At 38.3% G+C, this 26,934-nt stretch overlaps 2 protein-coding genes across 3 annotated transcripts; one reads left to right on the plus strand and one right to left on the minus strand.

Moving 5' to 3' along the window:
* Positions 1–1,724: 1,724 nt before the first annotated feature.
* tspan4b (tetraspanin 4b) lies at positions 1,725–14,414 on the plus strand. Its single transcript, XM_082531445.1, has 8 exons — positions 1,725–2,081; positions 5,449–5,518; positions 5,687–5,878; positions 6,013–6,087; positions 9,859–9,954; positions 10,864–10,977; positions 12,265–12,348; positions 12,834–14,414. Exons 1-8 carry the CDS (start codon positions 2,074–2,076, stop codon positions 12,900–12,902), a joined length of 708 nt encoding a protein of 235 aa, XP_082387571.1. The 5' UTR covers positions 1,725–2,073; the 3' UTR covers positions 12,903–14,414.
* A 99-nt stretch (positions 14,415–14,513) lies between these two features.
* bcl2l12 (BCL2 like 12) lies at positions 14,514–26,550 on the minus strand. 2 transcript variants are annotated; one of them, XM_082531444.1, is made up of 8 exons: positions 26,410–26,550; positions 21,020–21,191; positions 20,530–20,728; positions 20,035–20,248; positions 19,166–19,270; positions 16,498–16,571; positions 16,033–16,296; positions 14,514–15,915 (listed from the first exon to the last, which is right to left on the minus strand). In XM_082531444.1, the coding sequence occupies exons 2-8, from the start codon at positions 21,187–21,189 to the stop codon at positions 15,874–15,876; spliced, it is 1,068 nt and encodes a 355-aa protein (XP_082387570.1). In that variant the 5' UTR covers positions 21,190–21,191; positions 26,410–26,550; the 3' UTR covers positions 14,514–15,873. The 2 variants fall into 2 exon arrangements, with proteins under 2 accessions (XP_082387570.1, XP_082387569.1); XM_082531443.1 differs by having other exon boundaries at positions 16,498–16,574.
* Between the last annotated feature and the right edge of the window lie 384 nt (positions 26,551–26,934).

Raw genomic sequence — 26,934 nt, forward strand, 5'->3', positions numbered from 1 at the left:
TTTTCATTGATTGTACTTATTTGTATTTTTGTATTTCCTTCTGATATCTGTACCTGAGCTGAGGTGACGCAAACATTTCCCTGTTGTGGGATCAATAAAGTCTTATCTTATCTTATCTTATCTTAGATGGCCTAAGCCAGCACCACAGGCCCTAGTGTAATGTAGATGGCCTCAGCCAGCAGCACAGGTCCTGGTGTGATGGAGATGGCCTTATCCAACAGCACAGCTGCTGCAACACAGGCTCTTGTTGTGGTCAAGATATCCTCAGCAAGCCAGTGCGGCCCTGGTGTACTGTTGAAGCCTCTAGAGCTGTCTCAGAGCCTCCTGGAGACTGTGCAGTTAATCTCATGGTAGTGAAACTAAAAGGAGGAATGAAATAATAATAATAATAGAAAAGTATTCCGCTCTTCTCCCCGCTGCTCTTCTTCCCACTGCTCTTCTTCCCGCTGCTCTTCTTCCCTCTTCTGGGAGGCAGTGGGGAGGTAGAGCGTACAGCCCAATCTGGCAAGGTGTTGGAAGCATATCTTACTTACTTGTCTTACTTCTCTCTATCACCTTTTCTGTCCCTTTAAAAAAATGAGGCTCCATAAATGTTAAAGAGGTAAGCATTTCTCAGGTGCAGTGAATAGATAGAATAAACTGTAGAAAACTAAACAGCAGAAAGGAGAAGAGAAATGACAATTTTAACATAAACCAGTGACACACTTCTGATCAACCCTGGGAGGGCCTCCTAGGATTAGGGTGTCTAGTGATAATGGCCGAAACATCCGATGAATCCAAGGTCCACTACTGATGATATGTCCCAAATTTTAATATTATAATTTAGATTAGATCTTTAATCCCTAAACCTAACCAAGGAAAAATGACAGATTAGCTTGAGTAAAAGAACAAAAGTTAAGGCACACAACGTTGTGTGCCGCTGGTAGTTTCTGGGCTGCTTTTCCTCATAACAGCCATCCCCCAAGATTTTCTCCATTTAAAGCAATGCATTGTCAGGGATTCTAACAGCTAGTGCTTTTACTGAATCATGTGATGATTAGTTGGTCTTGTGTATATGTCTATCTCTGCAGTAAATATGTCATTCATTTTGCTGAGTCTGCAGACTCAGGATTTTAGCATTGCCCCGACCTCACAGCAAGAAGGTCCTGATTCATAACTTGACTGGGGACTGGATGGATTCTAGTGTCCATTTCCTCTGGGTACTCCAGCTTTTTCCCACATTCCAAAACATATATATTTATTTTTTTATTTATTATTCTGTGCTAGACTATAGAACAAACTGTTGTATAAATGTATGGTAAACATGTGATTTGTATGTTTTGAGACAGGGTTGTTTGAGACAGTAAGATGAGAAAAGCACTATATAAATGCAAGTACATTATTTACTGTTCATAGCTTGACAATAACAAGAAATATGTAATATCACCTGAAGAGCAACAGAGGAACCGAAATACTCAGGAGTGACATGCGAAAAACAAAGAAAATGGATCTTTTGTCAGAAATCCTTTATGTTTAGACATGTCTGCAGTTATCTGAAGTAAAGCAACTTGCTCAGGATATTTTGTATGCTTGTGTTTGTACCTAAGTGTTCTTAAATGTGTAGTGACCAAAAATTTCTTAAACTGAGAAAAAAAAAGACAGAATAAGCAGGCCACATTAGACTTTAGAGGCTGTGGCCTGGAGGAGGGGTAAGTAATGTGATAAACTGTGAAGGGGGAGGGACACAGAGCGCAGTCCACAACCATCTGGAAACAGGGAGAGAGGAAGGGAGAAACAGAGAGGAAGTGAAAGAGTAGGACAGACATAGACGAAGGTCTGTTAGAAAAAAAGGAACAAAAGAGCGGTATAAAGAACTTTAATATGAAAATTTTAAAGTCCTACAGAGGAGCATGAAAAATGAACATTAACATGGTCTAGAGAAGAGAAGAGAAGATCCAGAAAACAAACTGAAAAGGCTGTTTGCTCTAGGAAAGACATCTGAAAAGGAAAACCAAGTAAAGATCCAAGTCAGGAGCTGAAGGAGCCTGGAACAGGAGCGTCACAAAGACCAGAGACTTTGAAGATTTGAACCACATGCTAAGGTAAAGTATGTACAGAAATGCTACACTATCAGAAGTATTAGTTAGATACAGTATGTCCCTCCCTATATTTTAAAACTCTATTTTGGTGTTTGCTTCCCCCTCTTACCTTCAAGATTTTCACTTATTTAAAGACATAAAGGGATAAAGATGGCTGTGTTGAGGATAGGAGTGAAGAGCTCGAGGATAAATGAGAAAATTGAACTGTATTTTTGGATCTTGATAATGTTTAAAATATGTTTAAAATAAATGTGCCAAACATTTTGCTTTCATGAAGCTATTCTGCTTTTGGACACAGCTGGTAACTCTTAAACTCTAAAAAAAAAAACAACAACAGAGAGACGGGATATGTTTCTGTGTTCTACCAATAGAAAATTGGTAGAAACCACTTTTTCTATCAGATGGATATACTTCTTTGCAACATTTTTGCTGAAAATAGGCCAGGGTGGGACTAGCCTGACAAGAAAAATTACATAATGTGTCAAGTGCCTTATATGAAGGTATTACTTTTATTAATATGCATAAGTTTTGGCAGACTAAACAAATTGTACTGAATGAAAATCTCATTATCTGAGATAATAATTTCTCTGTATTTTTTATTTAAATCTTATGATTAAGTTTGAGGGCTTCATCTTCCATCACACGTTTTTATGTCTGTTCTGAGAACTTGCAAAAATAAATTATGTGCAGATTTCCCCAAATCTCCTACACACAAATTAATGATCCGTTGATCAGACTGTTGTGACCCGGGAAAATCAGGTGCTAAAACAAAGGTAAGAAATGCAGTCAGGAATGTAAGATACTGTTATAAATATTTGCCCCATATTTTGCAAATTTGTGTTGCAAGATTTAATATATCATTATTAATAATGATAATGCAGTGGGTGTGGATCAGTGGTGACAAATTAATTAAAATCAGAAATCACAATAAATCAGCAATAAAAGAAGACCTACTAATTTTCAGTTTGCACACACAAGTAAACATGCAACACTCAAGGGACAAAGAAATAGTCTTGAGTCATTGCTTATGTCATATTAGCTACTTATTAACAAAAAATCTTATATTACTTCATATAAATTTCTTTGACAGTTTGAATTCCTAAGTACCATAGCTACATTTGAGGCATCCTGGATATTTTTTTCAGATAACTTTGGGTTAGTCTGTTTTCCAGCTCATTCCCCACACTAATCACTGAAACATGGTTTCCTCGGAATTTTGTGTTGTTATAAAATAAAAACCAAATCTGGGCCTTGGGCTCTGTGACTCACAAAGGCATGTAAAATAACTTGAGTATTGTAACTGGGTCTAGTGAGTAGGGGAGGGAACTTCCTTCCTGTCGGAAACTTCCTGTGTGGAGTCAGTAGTCCATGGCACAATCTAAGTGTTTATAAATGAAGACTTTCCCACTAAAGTTGGTTCAAGCAAGTCAAATTCAAGAACCTTTCAAGTATTGTTAAAAAGTGTTCCAATGCTCTGGTATGCTCGATACCAGCCAGAAACGCAAGTCCCCTCTGAGGTTCCGTCAGAAAAAGCATCCAGTGGTAAACCCTGCCAAATCAAAACTACCTGCTACGGTGAGCCATTATGGCATAAGTAGAAGTTAGGGGAGGGGAGCAAATAAGATAAGATAAAGAGCGCGTGATGCTGTGAAATTGCGAGGTTTGAGATTTACAAAACTGCTGCGCCGGCTGCCAGATTATATACTCTAAACTAGTGAAATTATGACTTTAATTTAAACAAACATCTGTCAGCAAATTTAAATCAAACATACAACCACTAACGATATCACCACGCAGAATGGAGGAACTCGAAGGTTCCTCCACGGATATTTTGAGCAGCACGTCACGGAGAAATCCCCCGGACCAACATAAATATAACAGATACAGAGGACCTACTCACAACCAACATTCAGATACGCGAGTCCACAAACAAAAGCTATTAACTCTAAACGCAGACAATAAATCCCTAAAACACATTCACGACATGTAAACAAGACGTATGCGAGACATTGATTTTCTCTGGAATCCCGGCCGAAACGTGGATTAGAAACTTCATGCAGTCTCGTCTCAGAGCCTGATCTTATCATTGCTAAGTTTGAACATTTCCAGTTTAAAGAACTTGTTAAAAGCAAACGGTGTGAATTAAAAGGAATGTCTTATGGTATGAACGGCTAGTTTCCTAGGGAAATCAACAACGGACGTAAAGCAATTTTGCCCATTCTAAAACGACACAGACAGAAGGGCAAACACGCCTCTCTTGTCATGGATAACTGTTACATCGACGGACAGTTGTTACAGGTTCCCACTACCACCCCTGTGCCTTGTCTGAATGGATAAGTAGACAAAATGATCAAAACCATATAGCAAAATTATAATCCTTAGATAAGAGGATGGATGGAAAGTTATTAATCTCCGTGTCTCTTCTGCAGAGTGTCCTTTGTCCTGTCTTCCTCCCCTCACCTGTTCCCACTATTGCCAAAGTACTTGCTCATAGGGGGCCATCTGATACTCTCTGTTCTCTGTATTACTGTAGAGGCCTTGGCTTACAATACAAAGACCCTTCAAGCAACTGTTGTGATTTGGAAAAATAAAATTGAAGTGAGTCATTAAAAAGACAGATATTTAAAGATATTTTATATATAGAGAGAGATTTTTTGGCAAATGTGAGACAAGCCTTTTTTGGTCCTTTACCATCAGTAGTTTTTGCCATAGGAACTCTCTCGTGGAGGCTACATTTTGCCCAGCTGTTAACCGAGTCCTAAACACTGATCTTAAATGAGGCAGGTTCTTTAGATGTTGTGATGGGATCTTCGAGTACTTTTTGGTGGGCCGGAGTAGGGCTCATAATTTATTAAGCAAATTTTTCTACCTGGGTATGTTGACAGTGTAGTGAAAAAGAAACAGATTTTTAAATACACATTCACAATCTTTCACTCTTCAACTCTTTTTACTTCAGCTTTTTCCCCCAATAATGCATTAGATTTTTGTTTCTTTTTGGGAGACGGATGAGTGCAAGTGGTCTGAGCAGAACTCTATGATAGAAAGTTAGCAGAGGTGGAACAGGCTTTCACAAAATATTTTGCTTTTTAAGGATAGTATTCTGAATGGCTTCAGCACTGTTGGTTAGACATAGAAAGTGTGCCAAACTTAACTTACTCTTTTGACACAGATCCCTCAACATTTTATAAGACACCCAAAGCACAGCACAACAAACCATGAAAGATTATTAATTTATATTTAACTGTGTTTTTCAGAACAAAACAATGTACTGGATATTTCACAAAGGCTAAAAAAAACAAATAACTAAAATTGATCGGACAAATATTGTTAAAAGATCTCTCTTTGTCCTATTTCCCTCTCTCTTTTCCAGGATGCCAGTGTCACAGGGCTGTTTATGTGTTGTCAAGTATTTGATGTTTGTCTTTAATCTCATCTTCTGGGTTAGTATTTGCAGAATTTTTATTTGATTTCTAAGTTGGCTTTGTGTTTAATTTAAGATTTCTTTGTGGTCTCTACCAATTTAGTGTTGTATGCTGCATTCATTCACTCACACTGTGTTCCACTCTGTACTAAATTTTGGCTGTGTTAACATTACATTTTCTGAGAAGCTAGGAGGATGTGGCCTGTTTGGAGTTGGAGTCTGGCTGTCCTTCACGCAGTCAGAGTTTTCCTCTCTTCCACTTTCATTTCCGTCTCTCTCAGCTGCCAATCTGCTGCTAGTTGCTGGTGGTATTACTATGATAACAGGCTTTCTGGGTTGTCTTGGAGCGCTTAAGGAGCAGCGTTGTCTATTGTTTACGGTAAGACTTCATCCACATGTAATAAAGGTACCTTATGTTGAGAAATTCTAATCTTAGTGTGAAAACATATTAGTGGGGTAAGCCACCCTTGAATGAATCGCTTCACCCTCCAACTGCTCTTATTGTCTCTGCAGTTCTTTTTGATCCTGTTACTCCTGGTCCTGACAGAAGTGACTCTCGTTTTAGTTATCCACATTTTTCATGACCAGGTAAGCTCACTCTCTACAAGGTTCAAATTTTATTAATTTTTCTTTATTTTCATTTTGAGGTGCTCCAGAACAATAAAAAAAAAAAAAAAGTGTCAGTTGTGCAAGGCCATGAACAGGTTTAGTTGGACAGATGAGGATCATAGAGACAGGGTGAGATGGGGGCAAATGTTCTGTTTTGGAGACCACTAAAAGGAGCAGTTGAAAGAAGAAAAAGAAGCAGAGTTGCTGCAGTGCAATGTACACAGTAAGGAATGTGAAAATATGTAACGATCCCATAGTTAAATTTGAGAAGACTCATTAGAAAAGGCTAAATTAGGAAGAAAAAAAAGAAGAAAAATGAACAATTGGGAATTAGCACTTCTAAGAATCAAACCAGCATATTTTAGTTTAAAAAAAAAATCTTTTAAAAAAGGGATATTTCTCTAAAAGTTAAATATCTTAGAAAATAGATATTTTATATATATATATATATATATATATATATATATATATATATATATATATATATATATATATATATATATATATATATACATATATATATACATATATATACAATAAAATACTTCTGACAGTCTGACAGCCGCTGAAAGGAATCTCTGCCACTGAAGGAGCTGATCAGTGCTGTTAGAGTCTCCTGCATGGGGTGGAAGATGTTGTCCAACAGGGATGACAGCTTAGCCGCCATTCTCCTGTCACTCACCACCTCCACTGGGTCCAGGGATCATCCTAGACCACAGCTGGCCCTCCGGATCAGCCTGTTCAGTCGCTTCCTATCCCCAGCAGAGATGCTGGTGCCCCAGCAGACCACATCGTAAAAAAATGTCTGAGGCCACCACAGAGTCACAGAAGGTCTTCAGGAGTGGGCCCTTCACTCCAAAAGACCTGAGCCTCCTCAGCAGGTACAGCCTGCTCTTCCCTTTCCTGTAGAGAGCATCTGAATTGTGAATCCAGTCCAGTTTATTGTTCAGATGAAAACTAAGGTACCCGTAGCTGTCCACAGCCTCAATGTCCATACCTTGGATGTTCAGTGGTTGCAGTGGAGAATGTTTGTGCCTGCAGAAGTCTACCACCAGCTCCTTCGTTTTTCTAGTGTTGATCTGCTGGCACCAGTCCACAAAGCCTTGGGTCAGTTCTCTGTACTCCCTGTCGTCCCCATCAGTGATGAGGCCAACTATTGCAGAGTCCTTAGAGAACTTCTGCAGGAAGCACTGGGTGAAGTTGTGGGAGAAGTGTAGATGGTGAAGAGGAATGGAGCCATAACCGTTCCCTGTGGGGCCCCTGCTCTGCAGAAGACCCTGTCCGACACACAGTCCTGAGTTCTGGTCCGTGTGGTCCGTTGGTGAGGTAGTCCAGTATCTATGTTGTGAGGTGATGGTCCACTCCTGAGTTCTCCAGCTTGTCCTTCAGGACTGTGGGAATAATGGTGTTAAAGGCACTGGAGAAATCAAAGAACATGATTCTCACAGTGCTCCCAGCGGTCTCCAGGTGAGAGAGGGAACAATGTAGGAGGTGAATGATGGCATCATCCACTCCAGCTCTTGCTGGTAGGCAAACTTAAGTGAGTCCAGTGATGAGTTCACCAGGGGCTGAAGCTGAGCCAGGACCAGCCGCTCCAGGGTCTTCATCAGGTGGGATGTCAGAGCCACCGGCCTTTAGCTGTTGAGGTCCTTTGGACGTGGAGTCTTTGGCACTGGTACCACACAATTGGTTTTCCAGAGCTGTGGAACTCTCCCCAGCCTCAGGCTCAGGTTGAAGATGCGCTCCATCACCTCAGACAGTTGATCTGCGCAGGACCTGACAACCTGATGCCATCTGGACCCACTTCCTTCCTGGCTTTAATCCTCCTCATTTGCCTTCTAACCCGGGTGGTTGAGTGAGAGACATGCTGGAGATGTGTGCTGGATGTGTACTGGATGCTGTGGTTGGGGGTGGGGAGTAGTGACCAGGGTGTGTGGGGGAGGTGTGAAGTGTCTGGGGTGTCAAAGGTGGAACAGCATCAGTGGGGGGTGGGTGAGTCTGCAGCCGATGTTGAAGACTGCATCCTGGATGAATAGAATAGAATTCAACTCATGTCACAAGTACAAGGCAACGAAATGCAGTTTGCATCCATCCAGAAAGTGCTTTGGAAATAATATAGATATATTACAAAATATGGATCTATTAAAGGTATGTTACAATGTACATGGTATGAAGGTATGTTATGAATATGCTATAACTATAAGTATGCACAGGCTGTAGTGAGTGTACAAGCTATGTACAGGTTATGAACAGGATATAAATATGGTTAAAAATATGAAAACTATACAGAAATATGAAATTATACAGATTGTAGATATACAATTGTGAGTATTAATAAACAGTTATAAACAGTTGTAAAACTATAATTATTGTATTGTACAGAATGATTGTCTATACAACATTTACAGTAGTGTAGTTTAGATCAGTGAGATATGTGGATAATTTCTACAGTAGTTATATAAAGTGCTAGTGGTTGTAATTGGTGGTTCAGTCCATGTTATTGTGTGTATGAGGGTACAGTTGGTAATCAAACCTGTTAAAGAAATAATTCAGTTCATTTGCCCACCTCGCATCCCCCATGGGCAGAAGGTGTTAATCTTTGTGCCCCAAGATGATTCCAAGGCATCTCCAGACTTCTTTAACATCATTCTGCTGAAGCTGAACTGATCAGTCCTTTCAGCTCTCTCTGCACCCCTTTCAGCTCCTCCCTGTCTCCAAATTTGAAAGCCCTCCTCTTCTGCTTGAGGACAGCTTTTATTTCTTGGGTAATCCATGGTTTGTTGTTGGAGAAGCAACACGAGGTCCTAGATAAGTTAATGTAGGCTGTAACGAAGGTCACAAGTCTGTCACTGTCCTTCCCGTGGTCGTCACAAAGCATCTCCCACACAGTAGAGTCAAAACAGTCTTTTAGAGCCTCCTCGCTCAGTGTAAATTTGTTGTCACCTCAAAAAAACTCAACATGCAACCACTGATGTCTAAATCACTAGCAACAAAAGCGAGTACACCCCTAATTGAAAATGTCCAAACTGTGCCCAAAGTGTCAATATTTTGTGTGGCCACCATTATTTTCCAACACTGCCTTAACCCTGTTGGCCATGGAGTTCACTAGAGCTTCACAAGGTGCCACTGGAAACTTCTTCCACTCCTCCATGATGAAATCATGGAGCTGGTGGATGTTAGAGACTTTGCACTCCTCCACCTTCTATTTGAGGATGCGCCACAGTTGCTCAATAGGGTTTAAGTCTGAAGACATGCTTGCACCTGAGACCTCGTAACGCTAATGAGTCACATGACACCAGGAAGAGAAAATGGCTAATTGGGCACAATTTGGACATTTTCACCTCGGGGTGTACTCACTTTTGTTGCCATCGCCAAGTAGGCAATAATGGCTGTGTGTTGAGTTATTTAGAGGGGACCGCAAACTTACACTGTTATACAATCTGTAAACTGACTACTTTACATTATATCAAAGTAAGGGGTGTACACACTTTTGTGAGATACTTAGCCCTGCGACAGCTGGAATGGGCTCCATATCTATCTATCTATCTATCTATCTATCTATCTATCTATCTATCTATCTATCTATCTATCTATCTATCTATCTATCTATCTATCTATCTATCTATCTATCTGGATGGATGGATGGATGGATGGATGCGCCAGTCTGTCTATATTATATATTATATATATACAATTGATTTTTTTATGATTAATTGTATATCCTTGTTTCGTTCACTGTCTTTTTGTCAGCTGGATTCAAAAGCACAAAAAGATTTAAAGGAAGATATGAAGATGTATGAATCAGATCCTGGCCTTAAGAATTCCTGGGACAATGTCCAGAAAATGGTGAGCATTTTTACTGAACAGCACATGAAAATACAATAATCCTCTTTTCAACAGAATAACGGATATACTGTGTAGCCTGGGAAATTAGTTGCCACATGGGACACAATAACAGGGGTTCTTGCAGCATTTTAATGGCATACAGATAATAAACAAAAAGGAAAAATCACAAAACATCCAATAAAAAAATATGCACTGAAAATACAACAGTGGCTCTGTCTACAGACAAAAACAAACGAAGGAACAAATTAATACCAAGCCAAAACCACCAAATGATTGCAAAATGACCGTAGGCACTTACACTACAGTTTCACTAGCTTCATGTCTGGACACACTGGAGATTGCAGACTCTGCATCTTGCTACACATATAAGTTCATGGAGGTTTCTAGTCCGTGCGGAAGGTACTGATCACCAACAACAGCTACAAACACATGCACAGTCTTGTTAAATATTGCCTTAAAAATTTTAAAGTATTGACACAATAAAGTCTCAACACATTACAGTCATATTTGCCAAGGACTGCATGAAGCAATTTCGCACCACAGTCTGCGATACATCTCCAGCTTGGTGCAGTCCAAACGCAACCCCAATTCAAAATAAACCTGACAAAACCATAGACCAAGATGCAGTTGGCAAAATCTAGAAGTAACTACTGTTCTTGGTGATGGTGCCACCTTGTGGTGGACGTTTGTCAGTTTAATGAACTTTACAGCCACAAATTATGAACATTAAAAAAACACAGATTCAAAATAAGTGATGAGAGTACATGACAAGAGTATAGGCACCCTAATAACCCAAGAGAAAACTGTCAAGTCAAAAGGATCTACATGAGTTTACACGTGCAAATGTTAAACGTAGATTAAATATTTGGTATTACTGTCCTCTTTGCATCCTGTCATCTGCTCTTCCAGTTCAAGTGCTGTGGCGTAACCAACAAAACAGACTGGTATAACGTGCTGCAGGGAAAGCTACCCTTATCATGTTGCTCAGTTGGGACACAGACGTGTGTTGAAGGATGGACTGAGGTTTGTTGCTTTTTAATTTTTATTTTTTGGGGGGATAAACCTTTCAAATGAAACAGAATTTTCCTACAGATCAATGAATGTATGTGTCACACATACTGCTTGGGCAACTGCATACTAAAGTCTTTGCATTTTTCAGAGCAGAATTTGCTAACAAATCTTAGTTTGGTAACTACAAGATTTATGTTTCAGGAATTGTGTAGACTTCAACTCTGAGTCAGTTACCAGGGTAACAGACTCTGTGAACTAAACCTGAGGCTATGAAGCAAGATTTTGGCTTATCTGGGTAACTTTAGGGTTGGCCCATGGTTTTCTGTGGTCAACTACAAAGTTGGTTCACTTCTTACCAGGGTAGATCACTATAATGCGGTAGATCTAACCAGCTCTGCTCCAGCTTAGGTTCCAGATTCAAGATCAAAAGATATGAAATCACCCTAAGCAATTCTCCAGAAAAAAGCATCACAATTGCTGGAAGATCCCTTGGACCTCTGCAGGAAGAATAGCAGGTTCTTCAAAGTTTTCAAGTAATTGAAAACTCAACTGGCTTCTCTAAAAATGTAAAAGAACCCACCCACCACTTTAATGACACTCTAGATCTTGTTTTAACATACGGCATAGAAACTGTTTACATTTAAGAATATAATCCACCCACTGTTATCATCTTCAATGGCCTGTACCAACACAGAGCATGAGCCTGGTTCTGTTGGAGGTTTCTTCCTGTTATAATGGAGTTTTTCCTTCCCACTGTCGCCAAATTGATTGCTGGGTTTTTCCTCTGTATGTATCATTGTAGGGTCTACCTTACAATAGCCAGGGTCTACCTGGAGCTGAACAGAATTTGTGCCTGATCTTGCCTTAATTAAAAACGGATCACGGTTTGGATTTGACTTGCGGTTCAAATGGCAGCATAGGTTCTGATCCATAACAGAGCCTGTGATATCTTCTGGTTGATCTGGTCAAATAACTGAGACTATTTAGGTGATTTTTAAGTGGACAATATGTTTCTGAATTCAGCCACCATTCTTTCCAACATGTTGTTTGATATTTAATGACCGAATTCTAATCTGTGGACAAATTTGCATCTAACATAGTGTCTTTTACCCTGATAACTGACTCAGAGTTGACGTTAACTCTCTGGAGCAGAAAACAGGAGTTTCACACATCTCAGGGTTTAGGAACTCAGAGCTGCTAGCTAAACCTGCATACTGGAATATAGCCCTGGCATTCTTCTTCGCTTTTCTTTCTATCTATAACTACTCTGCCTCAACTGTTTCCCCATGTCGTTTGCAGCCATGCTACCAGAAAGCAAGAAAGTGGCTGATAAAAAACATCACCTCTGTCCTGGTGTTTGGAGTGTGTATTGGTGTTGTGCAGGTAGACAATATTAATGTTTTCTATATACTATACATACATACTGTCCATAAACAAAATGTACATTTAAACTTAGTAACTGTTTGCCTACCCTTTAGGCTCATAAAACTTGAAATAACGTATCTTTTGGTAATTATGTGTTGTAAGCTGTAGCTCAGTTATTTGTACATTTACAATGAAAGGTGGTATAGATTCCAAAATCTTAGATCATATATCAGCTATTAGGAATACTTGTGTTTAGTCTGAATTTCTTGATTCAGTTATTCATGCTGATTGCTTTTAACTGGTCGAAATCACTTGCATTCGCTTATACACTGTGGATGTGAACATGGGCAGCTGAGGACAGTGCAGACAAGTAGTTCTTGTTATACATCCTAGTCCACCTGGAGTCTGAGTGCATAGTTGGTGCATTTCTGTGTAGTTCCTGTCATATGTAGCGTTAATGACTTGTTAATTAATGACCTGTATGTCTCCTCTTGTTTTGTCAGATTTTGGCCCTGGTGTTCTCCATGCTCATGTATTGTCAAATTCTTTCGGTCGAGAAACACTTGGACTAACTGCAGAAAAGCTGTTCAACAGATGTCACGTGACGCCTATCAAACTCATGAACTGAATTTCTAAAATCCATAATCCAGCCTGGAACATTCCACTGATTAATTTTGGTTCAGATTTTCAGTCATTACATTATTACATGGCAATTACTGTTAACACCGATTTACTTAGTTCTTCCACACCGCGCTGTACAAAGACATCTGTTAACTGGGATATATTAATTAACCTAGTAATGACTATCATTTCCTTCATTGTAGATACAATTTGACAAATATTTATTTAGTATATACTATATTTTTAGCCTTTGGATGTCATTTATCTAAGATGTAAAAAAAAGCACAGAGGAGCACTCTTAATGGACTTCTTATATAGCGCTTTTCTACTGTCTTGAAGTACTCAAAGCGCTCTATACAACACACCGCATTCACCCATACACACCAGCACCAACCTTTGTCAGTGCTTTAACTCATACTCCAATGGATGCATTGGAGACCAAGTGGAGGTTAGTATCTTAGATTAGTAAGCTTAGAGCACCTGGTATTCCCAGGCAGTCTCCCATCCAAGTATTAACCAAGCCCAACACTGCTTAGCTTCCAAGCCCAGATGAGATCGGGCGTGCTCAGGGTGGTATGGCTGTAAGCACGAACTGCTGCAAGGGGCTAAATACACAAACTGCTGGTTCAGTTTGTGTATTTAGTCCAGCACGGTAGTAGCAGAAAATATATTTGACACATGGACCCTGGAAAATAGATTTTTATTTGACGTTTAATTCTAAATTTCTAGCCTGTAAAATGTAGGCATACTGGATATACATCTGCTTCACTTATTTTACCGCAACAATTTTCAAATATCCTCATAGTCACTCAGAATGTAACTCTTGGTATTCCTTTATAGCCTATATATTCTAACTGATACAGGGCAAAATTTAAAGTACAGATGCAGGCAAGGGTAGTACTGGTAAAATTTATTAGATGTGAGGATCACTGATATCCACCCTGCTTAAAGGTCACAACATGCACAAGAATTTGAGTATGTTGAGACATTAGTCTCAACATACTCAACATGACTCCAATGTCTTAACATTAGAGTAAGTTCACCTAAAAATGAAAAACAGTAAAAATAAATAAAAAAAAATGTCCTATTTGACAAAAGTTTGAGTAACAAACTGAGTAAGCTTTGTGAGACTAGCAGAAAGTAAGATAAAGTACATGAAGACTTGATTCAGGTGATTCCCTGTAAGACGTGCAGCTCAGTTTCAACTCCATCCATCTGTTCCCTCTCGCTTGGTCGCTCCGTGTCTTTGGACTGTGGGAGGAAGCCGAAGTACCCAGAGAGAACAACCCACGCAAACAGGAGGAGAAGATGCAAACTCCACACAGAAAGGACTTCACATAAAACCAGTAATTTATCCTTTAGACATTACATCCCCTGTGTGGCATATATCAGTGTTTTGCTTGTAAATTGGTGTAATTAATTAACAAAAACAGTGAACTATTAAAACCTTAAGAGAACAGAGATGGATGTTTCATGTCAAAATAATGTAAAGTGCCTTTGCAAAAAAAAAAAAAAAAAAAAAAAAAAAAAAATCAATAAAAACATAAAAGGTAAACTCACAATTACATACATACAGTGTAAAGACTGTGGCTTTACTAAGGTTTTAGGTTGAATATTACATTATGTCCATTCATGTTAATACTTACATCCTTAAGGAATTTGTCCACTTTCAACAGGAAACGGTTATTATTTACAATAAAAATAATAAAATATTACACACACACACACACACACACACACACACACACACACACAAGTTATATAGAGAGACAGATTTACAACTGTGGCTAAGGAAGCCCAGATTGCCTGGAGTGAACAGATGAGCACAGGGACAATATGCTCCACACAGAAAGGCTCCTCCTGGTGGGTTTGAACCCAGGATCATCTTGGTGTGAAACCAAACCAAACAAACAAAAAACAACAACAAAAAGGGACAGTCCCTATTACACCTAGTGCAATTCAAACATGTAGAATCTCTCCTCATAACTTACAGACAGGAGGCGTTTAAATGCTCCTACTCAAATAGAAAATAGACACACAAAAACACTTTGGATCATGCAAAAACACAGACTGTTCCAACTCAATTAAAAAAACTGGAAAAATAGCAAAAACAAAAAAATCAAAAACTTTAGTGTTTACCTTTTGTGGATTAAAGACCTGTCAATCAAACGATAGCAATAGAAATATCAGTCACTAATCTCTAAACATTATACCCTCTCTATATAGCTTTTGCTAACATACACAAATCCACATCTTGTGATCCCATGTAAATTAGATCCACAGAAAGAACAATACCAGTAGTAAGGCATGCAGTGCAGGAACTAACAAATCAAACTTTAGAATAAAATGCAAATGTAAATATTTGGAAATTGACTAAAGAAGACATAAAATCTTGGTCTGCTTTAGCTCACTGGATAGTTGTGAAACTAAACTATAAGGGTGATTGTTAATTAGATTTTTCAGTGAGATTCAATCTTAAAAGGGTACTGGGTGGGTGGTGGTATTTACAGGGTTTTTTTTAATACAAATAAAGTGTTTAGACTCAGTCTTAAGGACACAGAAACAAGTAGGAGTTTTTACCAATTCACTGAACAGAAAGGAAGAAGGCAAAAATTGCCCAGTCACTACAGAACAGAAAACTGATGTTAGAGGTATTCTCAATTTAACTGACAGGCCTTTTTTTTTATAAAATAATCTATATTAGTAACAACAAATGACTTGTGCAAATCAAAAACCTGGAGAGTCTTTCTAATGTCAGCAGAATTCAAAAGGCTTCAAGAATTACTGAGTGTTTACATAAGGCCATGGAAGAAAAAGTAAGTCACATATTAAAGCAGAGAAGGTTTCTCTATTCCTCTTCACTTTCCCGTCAGGTCCAGCAGTTGGTGTTTAGTTGAAAAAAAACAAAAAAAACAAAACTGCTCAGTCATATTCTAGATGCGCATCCAAAGTTACTGCATTCTCCTGCAGATGAAAAAGTCTGTATGATTAATTATACAGAGGAAAAATTAGAGTTCATAACAGCCGAGGCCCGTCTGTAAAAAACATAATCACAGTCAATGCAAAAATGAAATCACTTACCCATCCTCCATTGCTTTTCAGCCATGGGGCGAAGTTCTCCATGTAGCACTCTGCATAGCCTTGCATCCGCTGAGTTCCCGTGGCTGTCACTATTCGCCGTGATACTTCCATGCTGACAGCCATCCGTTGCAGTGTAGGACTGGCTGTTGGTTGCTGAGAAAGAGTTTCAGCTACATGACTGCTGCTCACAGCATCCAGGAGTTTGGAAAACGATGCATATGAAAGACGGGTCAAACTGGAGCGAAGAAAACGGTCCGATTGGATCTGTTAAATGATGCACATTTGCTTTGAGTGCGCACGCAAACACATGAGGAAAATTTACACCGTCTTCAGCTTTATGTTTACCTGAATTGATTAATTTATTGTAATTATTATTATTATTATTATTATTATTATTATTATTCCCAAAACATTTGACAAATGAATAAAGGACCTTTACAGACAGTATAATGAACCACTACTTACCACAGTATTGATAGAGTCTCCTTCCGAAGAGAGCACCTTGACAAGTTCCTGCACTATTGTTTCTTTATCACATACTGCTGAGAAAGAAACATCAGCTTTACTGAAGATGAAGATATTATAGTTCTTGATCAGTTTTTCTAACTTCACATAATGTACTGCATGTATTTCTGATCTATCAATTTTTTTTAATCAATCACCAGTTGCTCAAGTGTTTTTCCGGTGTTATCAGTCACCTTCAACCAATTCAGTAAGGTTTCTTTAGCTGAGAGACAGTCCAGAGTCCCAAAGCCTTAGAAATGGCTTTGTAACCTATTCTGATGTCTGTGAAGGTTCTCAGTCATCCAGGTCACCGTAGTCAAAGGAGCTTGCAAAGAAAAGCATCTGGACTTCTTTAAGTTGCTTGAAGACGTTTCACCTCTCATCCGAGAAGCTTCTTCAGTTCTAAGGTTAAATGGCGGAGAGTCCCAGATTTAAACCCAGTGGGAGTATCCCCTCAAAGAGGGACAAAAGGACCCCCTGATGATCCTCTAATCGCCTGAGCGAAGGTGTGAAAACGGGTGTGGGTCCCAATCAGCCAGGGTTTTCAGGTGAGCTCATTGTGAAACCTAGCCCCACCTTATCATGCGATTTCCTGAGGTCAGATGGCCCAGGATGTGAGTGGGCGTTAAGGCGTCTGGGAGGGAACTCAAAACTGGATTATAGATATACCTATTCTGATGTTAGTGACCTGAACCAAGTTCAAGTCATTTGTTCTTGAGTTTCTTTTTATTGTGGAATGATGTGCTGGTTTTATCTTATCAGGTTCTATTTCAGGTCTGGCAGTGATGAGTAAGTTCTGGGTGTGGCTAGTGAAATTAAACTCACCATTTCCAAAAACGTGGTTAATCACAGTTAATTCATGAGTTGACAAGGGGGGAGGTTTCAAATAGTGCCAAGGAGATTTGGGCAGCTTTTTCCCCATAAATGAAATAATAAATAAATGACTATATTTTATATTTATTTTTTGGACACAATCATATGCAAAAAAACAAAATCAGGCAAGGGGCAAATACTTTTTCATGTAACATTTCACATGAGCCCCTTCTATGATGTTTCCTGTGTTACAGCATAGGTAACTAATTTGATACACTCAGTCCTAGTTTCCAAGTTATAATTAATACCTAACAATACGCCTAACCTTGGAAAATATTGCTGCATATTTTAAGCATGCTGTAGTCCAGGTCAAATAAATAAATAAAATAAAAATACTTAAACAAACAAAACTTGGATGCAAACTGACCAAAAACCATTATCCTTGCTCTAAACTACCATGTCACAAGTGCTGCCTTTCTGGAGCATTTTAGATGGGCATCAAAGCCTTTCATAGTACAGAAACAGTTTTGCTGACAGTGACCAGTAGTTTACCAGTCACATTAGATTAAAGTGATATTGCAGCCCCGAGTCTGCAGGACCTCAGTGATGCATTTTATTCTGTGGATAAAAAATTTTTTTGCCACCCCTTGCAGACTGGCTTGGCATTAAGGGTGCAGCTCTACATTGGCTCTTATCAATGAGCCAATGTAGAGCTTAAGAAGAAGAGTTTTTCAGTAACTGTTCATCTCAGGATCAATCTTCTTCTGTTTGGATCTGCTTCCACTTGGTAATATTATTAGAAGATAACATCTCCTTTCATTTGTACACTGATGACTTTGAGTTATATCTTCCACTAAAATATATATTAAAAGGCTGGAAGACTAACAATTTCGTCCAGTTGAACAAGAACGAAACAGATTTTCATCATCTTTTGTCCATCCAAATCTCCATACAAGCTCCTTTGCCAGCGTGTTAGATTATTGTATCCTATATTTTACATCTCTTGCAAAATATAACTTTGTGACTCAGAGCTTTACTCTGACAAACAAATTTGCTCCGTTGTCAAAAACCAGCTAAGCGTCATCACCTCTTTGAAATCTTTTGTCCTTTCAGCAAGACTGCTGACTGGCACATCATTACAGTCTTGTCCTTGCCACATTAGAATTCATTTAAGAGCTTACTCATTATTTTTAAGACTCTTAATGGGCAGGGGTCAGCTTATATCACTGATTTAGCTCCTATACGTCTCAGATCTTTTGTAGAATCAAAGCTCTTTACAGATCTTTACATACAAGTTGATGCCTCAAACAAAAAGGTGATGCAGCCTTTGTGGTCACTGCTCCATGTGTATTGAATGATCTTATCACCTGAAATGGGGGGGGGGGGGGGGGGGGGGAGAGGAGGAGGAGACCCACATCTTTGCTTCTGAATCTAGACTCAAAACCCACCTTTGTCCCTGTTAATATTCCCTTGCTAACAAACTAATGTCTCATTTGCTGCATGTCTAACTCATGCATCCCCTCCTGTCCTCTGGTGGTTGTTGTCATTTTTAACGTTTTGATGCATCTGGGGTGGTAGCAAAGTAAAACACAAAGAAGGTGCTCTGCACTATTGAAGAACATGAAAAATTTATGTTCATTTTGTGGTTAGTTGCTACCCTATAGGACCTTGTAAGTGTGAAAACACGGTAAATCTGCTTTATAAATACATTTTACTTACATTTATTAGTTACTTTACCGTTCTGTGAATTCTAGTTTGGGTCAATATACCATTTTAAAGTGAATTAATGTATATGCGTGGCTGTGCATGCAATTACCTGTTGGTGGCTGTGTTTTGGGACTATTTCTCTTTATACTGGTAGACTTCTGGGCAATCTTTTCCAGCTTCTCTGCCACATTACTGTAGAACTCAGGAGGGTGATCTGTATGGACAAATGTATATGAAATATCCATGAACAATAAAAAGACTTTTGCCACTCAAATGCAGTCAAGTGTTTAATTTGAGTTATTGCAGGAGAACTATGTTCACTAGTATCTTCCAAGAAAGCAATGGCTGACTCTGGTTTATTAACCACTGTCTTCCTCCTCAGTGTGAGTGCTGCCTTTGGCACTATAGCTCATTGCAGCATTCTCCTTCTCAGGCTAGCTTCTATTCGACTCACTGAGATACCCTTCAAAATAATTTAAATCTTATCTCTCCCACCTCACTCAGTTCATTCAACTAAAAAAAAAATAAAAATGTCAATCTCATCCATTTTTAGTTGCCATTTAAGTCCCCCATGATCTTAAATATTAATATCAAAATAAAAGTTGTACCATAGAAGTTACCTCCTTTGAGTGCAAGAACCTTATGTAGATTATCTTTGTCAACAAGATCATCAAATAAAATTCTTTAGCAAAAAGTGAGAAGAGGTTCCTGAGTAAAAGTCAGATGAAAAGGTGCTGTAATGGAAAAAAATTCCTTGCCCTACTAAATTAAATGGTCAGGAAGTATTGCTGACATCAATCGGCATGAATAGTTCACCACACAACAGGTGAAAATTACATTTAGATGAATACATTTATGCAATTTTTATACATCTTTAATATTACAAATGTACACAAGACGAGCGAATTTTGTGTGTCCAGGTGATTAAATACGACTGATATTTCTTCTTTTGGAAAATGTAACAGTCAGAGAGCTTACTGGGAGAGATGACATTTGGTGTAGGCTCCGGTTTTTTGTTAATTGGTAATGTGTCAGGTCGCTGCGGATGAGACGGACGCTCCTGTTTGTCCTTATCCTTCTGTAACCTTAAACTGAAGATCTTGGAGAGCTTCTGTTTGATGTTTTTTTGGCTGAGCTTTTTCTTTAGTTTCTTTTCACTTTCATCCTCTTCTGATGTACAGGAGGTGTCATCCTGTGGAAACAGTTGAAGTATTTAAACTATTAAATTTTAGTTAAGTACTGATAATTATGATGAGAAAAAAGGAAAAAAAAAAAAAGAAAGAACCAGTCTCAGACACTGAAGTGAAAATTATAAATTTTTCCCATTTAGTACTCTTTTCTAGCCTCCATGGTCTTAATGTATCATAGTACTAATGTATAACAATACCATGTAGACACTACACTACAGGTTTGTGTCCAACATCACTCATGGTCTTTCATGTGTTCCAGCTCAAAACAATACAACACACTTACTTCGCTTTTGTCTTTGAGGTGTGCAGGTTTTGCTTTGCTCTTCCTGCCCAATGAGCCTTCAGGGTCTTTGGCAGGACGTTGTGTGCTGTTACGATGTGGCAGTTGCTTTATGAGGTCTTTGAATCCAGTCTTTTTTTCATCTCCTGAAGTGACAACCTGAGGATTCCGCTCATCCTTTGTTTTTGGTTTTGGGTTGGAACTAGCATGGGAAAACAAGACAATTCATTAAAAATAAATGGTCACATAAATAATATTGCAAATATTCAATTACTATATTTAAAATAATTACTTACTTAAACCTTTAGATTGATTAAAATGTAGTAAGTCCTAAAACTATCTACCCTTTAATCATTGCTACTCACTGGTAAAGGTCACAAACGGCACAAGTCAGTGAGTTATTATCCAGAATGTTGTGTCTTGAGCTACAATTTTTTAAAAAAAGATACAAAGACAAACAAGCAAAAAATAGAATAGTAGTGAGTTATATTACCTGTACTTGTGGTGATCGTTGTAGGCCCCTCCTACCCTCCCAGGCCTCTCTTTCAGAGGAATTAAAAGGGAGCGATGTAGAAAAGCTTGGAGCACTAAATGAGTCTCACTCTTAATCTCAATCAAAGAGATGGAGGACACAGATGAGCGGCGTCCTTCAGAGTCTGACATCACTGCAGTTTACAGAAGAAAAAAAAAAACTTAAGTCATGTTATAAAATCCTCAAAAAATAAGCTACAATAGAGTGAAAAAGTGTTTGACCCCCTAATTTCCTCTTTTTATGCATGTTTGTCACACTTAAATGTTTCATCAAACAAATTTAAATATTAGAAAAAGATGATACAAGTAAACATAAAATGCAGTTTCTAAATGAAGGTGTTTATTATTAACCCTTTAAGACCTACCATAGAACCAAGTCCGCCAGAGCTTATAGTATATTTTTACATCGTGTGGTGCCATTTTTGGGAGCATTTCAAGTTGCTATACATCAATACAGCAATTATAGCCCAGATTTTAATAATATGTATTCATTAAGTGCATAGTAATTACATAAATTGCAAAACCGTGCAATAAACTACAAAAAAATTGAAAATCGTTTTTGCTTTTTTAACATATATTTCTAGTTAGAGAAATTTAAGAGGCTTATCCCTCAAAACTGTAAATACAAAAAAGTTGCACAAAATAGTTTCCTACCACAGGAAATTTATTTTGAGTGTCTTCATAGTTTTATTTTTGAATACACCAATTTTTATATACTGCAGGAAAAACGAAAATAAATATTATACTACAAATTTGCAAAAAAGCAGCATATGCATCAAAATAAACTATTTCCAGCAGTGCAATATGAGTCCTAAGCATCCCAGAAACGACACAGAAAGTCATAAAGTCAAAGATAACTTTTAAAAACACCAGTATAGACCCTGAGGCCCTGATGGTAAAAAAAAAACAAAAAAAAAACTACATTTCCGCGAAAATGACATCACTTCCGGTTTCGGGCAGGTAATGGCGGACATTCAAAAGTTCGCGCTGACGGATCGGCAAAGCGTGTTTCTGTAATATTATGTTTTTGTTGCTGCAAGTGCTTTTTATGCAGTTTTTGCAAAGCTTTATGTGGAAGGAAACCGTGACCTAGGACAAGCTGATGGCATAAGATGTAAGTACAACTCCTCCAGTTTCATATGCAAAAAAAATTATTGCGCTAGCTTACGTGGTTGCAGAGCTACCGGGATTTAAAAATAGTTACACAAAACAAAGCGTGCCCGCTCCGACCGGCTCTAAAGGGTTAAGGGGAAAAAAAATCCAAACCTACATGGCCCTGTGTGAAATAGTTCAATTCAACTGCATTTATACAGCACCAAATCACAACAACAGTCGCCTCAAGGTAGGGGTGGGCGGTATAAACGGTAAATGATAGAAACGATATAAATTTGACCAACGGTAGAGATTTTTACTATACCGCTCTACCGCAATAGCACATGTTGATGGTGTCATCATCAAGCTGCACCTGTTTTGGTCGAAAGCATTGCAGCAGCTGCAAACAACATCATCTGCAAATTATGCTGGGCAACAGTAATAGCAAAAAGATGAAGCACTTTTGGAATATGAGGAAAGCCAAAAACTGTGCTTCCTCCACTTCCCTATCATTGATTCACTAATGCCGAATTCTCTCGCAGCCGCTCTATTCCCATGTTGTTGCAGTATATTAATGACCAACCTCGTATTGTGGATGGATTATCTCAGTAGTTTTCCTGACTGAAGTTTAGTCCGTTTATAGCATCCTGTTATGCAATTGCATTTGTCCCTAACCACCAGAAACCCTCACGTTATCTTTTATTGAGTGGAAAAAGGTTAGCGTTCATCCTTCAGCTTCACTGTGCTAATGTTATGCCAATGTAGCTGTTTTGCTAGCAATCACTTAGGACAGGGGTGTCGAACTCCAGGCCTCGAGGGCCGGTGTCCCGCAGGTTTTAGATATCACCCTGTTTCAACACACCTGAATCAAATTATTAGTTCATTAACAGGCTTCTGGAGAACTTCAAGACATGTTGGTGATAATTTAGCCATTTAAATTAAAGCCATTAAACTTTAACTGAACAAACACACACATCCACACATGTGCAATAACACTAAGTGCAATAATCTTTTCTGGCATCGTTGTATTTTTACTCAGTTGTATATAGCATTCGTATTCTATTTTTTATCTTATTGTATATTTTTATTCTATTTTATTCTACTGTATATAGTATATTATTTTATTCTATTCTGTACAGCTGTGTACTGTATTTATTCTTATTGTATTCTAATTTTTGCGTCATAACTTTTGCACTGTCCACTTCCTGCTGTGACAAAACAAATTTCCCACGTGTGGGACTAATAAAGGTTATCTTATCTTATCTTAAATCAGCTGTGTTGGATCAAGGACACATCTAAAACATGCAGGACACCGGCCCTCGAGGCCTGGAGTTCGACACCTGTGACTTAGGACATCACTATATACCAGCTAGTCCAACTTCAGTAACCCTACAAACGTCACTGCTGTTTAGTTTTCTGTCTTCATTTATGTTGGAAGTGATAGCAGAGCTGTACGTTTTAATTTTTTCAGATATCTCTCAGTCAGAACATGGCACATCATGTTTAGGTGGAAACTAGCTAGCTAACTTCTAACTCCGTTGAATTGAATAAATTCTGTTTTCATGGATGCCTGGATGTTAAACTTAATTGTTGCACCTGGTAAAGCAGCAACGCTGATCATTTTATTAAAGATGAAAGAATTTAGACAGTTTTTAACTCTCAGTGATGCTGCAGTGTTTGTTTGACTTTGGGACCTGAAAGCAGATGGAGTTTTGGACCCAGATTACTCCGCGAGGCTCCTGACTACGGTAACCGTAATGCTCCGACAAACATTTTTGACAGATTTTTGAGAGCCGTGTACCACATAAAATCTGTTTGAGGTCAGTAAGCACACCCAGAACCAGGCACACTGTCGATTTTTGAGAGAATTAAAGGATTTTAAGCGTGCCTTAGTGTGTAGAATACGTTATACAAAAGAAAATAATATATCGCGATATATATATCGTTACCGCACATGCTTCAAATTATACCGTGATATGGATTTTAGGCCATATTGCCCAGCCCTACCTCAAGGCACTTTATATTCTAAGGTAGACCCTACAATAATACATTGATGGAATTTCAATCTTTTAATTATCTTATGCACTGTTGAAGTTAAACTATCCAAATCTCTTTCTATCTTTATTTGAGGAACATTAATTTTTTTGAAAATTATTGAAATATGTAAAGACAATTTTTAATTTTTTGTACCAAATCATAATTACAATCACCTGTTGACATCACGTGTTTCAAATCACGTCATTATTTAACAAATTCACCTGATTGCTAGCACTACATTGCTCCTATCCCAACCTTTTACGGAATATGTTGCAGGTCTGAATGACAGCAAAGGATGTCTATTTACAAATGAAATAAAGTTGACCAGACAAAACATGAAATATTTTGTGTTCATATTGTCTGCAATGACATATAAGTCAAATTTAGAAATCACTCCTTTCTTTCTTTATTTTTTTGCATTTTCCATACTGTCCCAACTTTTTCTGATTTGGGTTTCTAAGATGGGGCCTGATTATTTACGACCTTGTATGTGAGGAGCAGGATTTTGAATTCTGGATTTAACAGGGAGCCAATGAAGGGAAGCCAATACAGGTAAAATCTGCTCTCCCTTTCTAGTCCCTGTCAGGACTCTTGCTGCAGCATTTTGGATTAACTGAAGGGAGTTTTTAGGACATCCTGATAATAATGAATTACATTAGTGCAGCCTGGAAGTAATAAATGCATGAACTAGTTTTTCAGCATCACTCTGAGACAGGATATTTCTCATTTTAGAGATGTTGTGCAAATGGAAGAAAGCAGTCTTACATATTTGTTTAATATGTGCATTGAAGGACATGTCCTGGTCAAAAATGACTCCAAGGTTCCTCACAGTGTTACTGGAGGCCAAGGTAATGCCATCCAGAGTAAGAATCTGGTTAGATACCATATTTCTAAGATTTTCAGGGCAGAGTACAACAACCTCAGTTTTATCTGAATTAAGGAGCAGAAAGTTAGAGGCCATCCAGGTCTTTATGTCTTTAAGACAGTCCAGCAGTTTAAATCAAATGACTGGATAATGTCCTGCATTAGGAAATTCTGATATTTTAATCTTTAAATCTCCTTTCCTTTGCTCCAAGATGCAAAAATGTAATAATAATACAACTAATAATATAACTAAAACAAACCTTAAATACTAATCCATATGTTTAAAATACACAGTGACTTTCAAATGTCCTCCATTACTGAGGAAAATTTTGCAGACCAACAAAGCCAGTCTGCCATTTTTCATATCCTCCCTGGTGAACTTGATCTATCCACAGAGTTGATCAGCAAATTGTTTATTGTGGCTGATTTTCGTCTAGTTATCATGGAACTGACTTCATGATCCAATGATTGAAACTAGCACTTACAATCGACTGTCGTTATGCATGTTTTTTTTTTGCTTTATTTTAATTTCTGGTGCTATGAGAGTGTTTAGTTCATCAACTTGGGTTAGACCAACACAAACTGAACCAGACTAAACATACTTCACTGCACTGTATGTATGTGTGCTGCACAAATTCTCTCTGGAATTAGTAACGTTTCTCTGATTCTGACGTATTGCGAAGTTATCCCCCAGTGCTTTTCCTTATTTGATGGTAGTATAAAGAGCTGTTCCTTATAATATGTATACTCATGTACTTTCTTATGCTAGTAACTCAGTTTTTTTTTTTTTTCCCTAAGGAACAAATTTGCTCAACATAAGAGACAAAAATGACATGGAAAAACCCCATGGAGCTATAGAATTGACTGCTTATTTACATGTTTCAATTAAAGAACTTTTTTTCTAGATAATATTCAAGTGACGTTCGATTGTGTATACGTTCTCTACGTTCCGCCCAATCGATTCTTTTGCGAACTCTCTGTTGTTGTTAACAGGTTCGAAACAGCTTGAAAGAGAAACAGAAACAAACAAGTGATTCTAATAGTTCCATTCCATTCATTCCTTACAACACCGCCTTACACACTTTTTATAACCCCCCTCCAAAAAAACAAAATTTACGACGACCCTCATCTATGAGATACCTCTGCCAAGGTACTCTTTAATATCGTTTAAAAACTTTAGCTCAATTCATTTTAATCAAAGAATACGTGAATTAAGAACAGTAATCGCCCGACCGACCAGGGACAGAACTTTTCCGCGGTATTGATGACTCGAGTTCAAAGAATATTTCACTAACTTTTACGAAAGGTAAATACATGCTAGACTGAGACAAACTTATATATACAATAAAAACTTTGTACCTCGAGGTGTGTCTCGACGTGTCGAAGTAGACCCGAATTGAGGTTTAGAGTGTTTTTGCCGTTTTCTTGCGCAGCTACATTGAACTCCGTGGTAATCGTCTTCTTCTGCCGCTTCCACGTCTTCTTCTTCTTCTTCTTCTGTATAGGGTTTACTGGCGGTTGGCAAACAGCAAAATAGCGCATTACCGCCACCAACTGGTGTGGAGTGTGGACCGAAATGACAAAAAAATGAAAAGTTAAAAAAAAAAAAAATTCAAAGCCTCTCGAACAAATGGGCCTGCCTTAAAAACCAAAATGCAGCCCGATAACTTTCACTTACAGAGGTCGTGCGAAACAAAACAATCAAGTCCAACTGCACTTCCATATCGTCCAGCTTTTTGATCAGTTGTCTGCATTCAATATCATACCTCTGACAATTCAAGAAAACATGTTCTATTGTTTCCTGTTCCCTACTGCAGTCACACTCCCCTGTACAGTGTTTACCTATTAAAAACAATGTGGTATTTAAACCAGTGTGTCCAAATC

The sequence above is a fragment of the Aulonocara stuartgranti genome (assembly GCF_965226115.1).
Source record: "Aulonocara stuartgranti genome assembly, chromosome: 4".
Taxonomy (NCBI): domain Eukaryota; kingdom Metazoa; phylum Chordata; class Actinopteri; order Cichliformes; family Cichlidae; genus Aulonocara; species Aulonocara stuartgranti.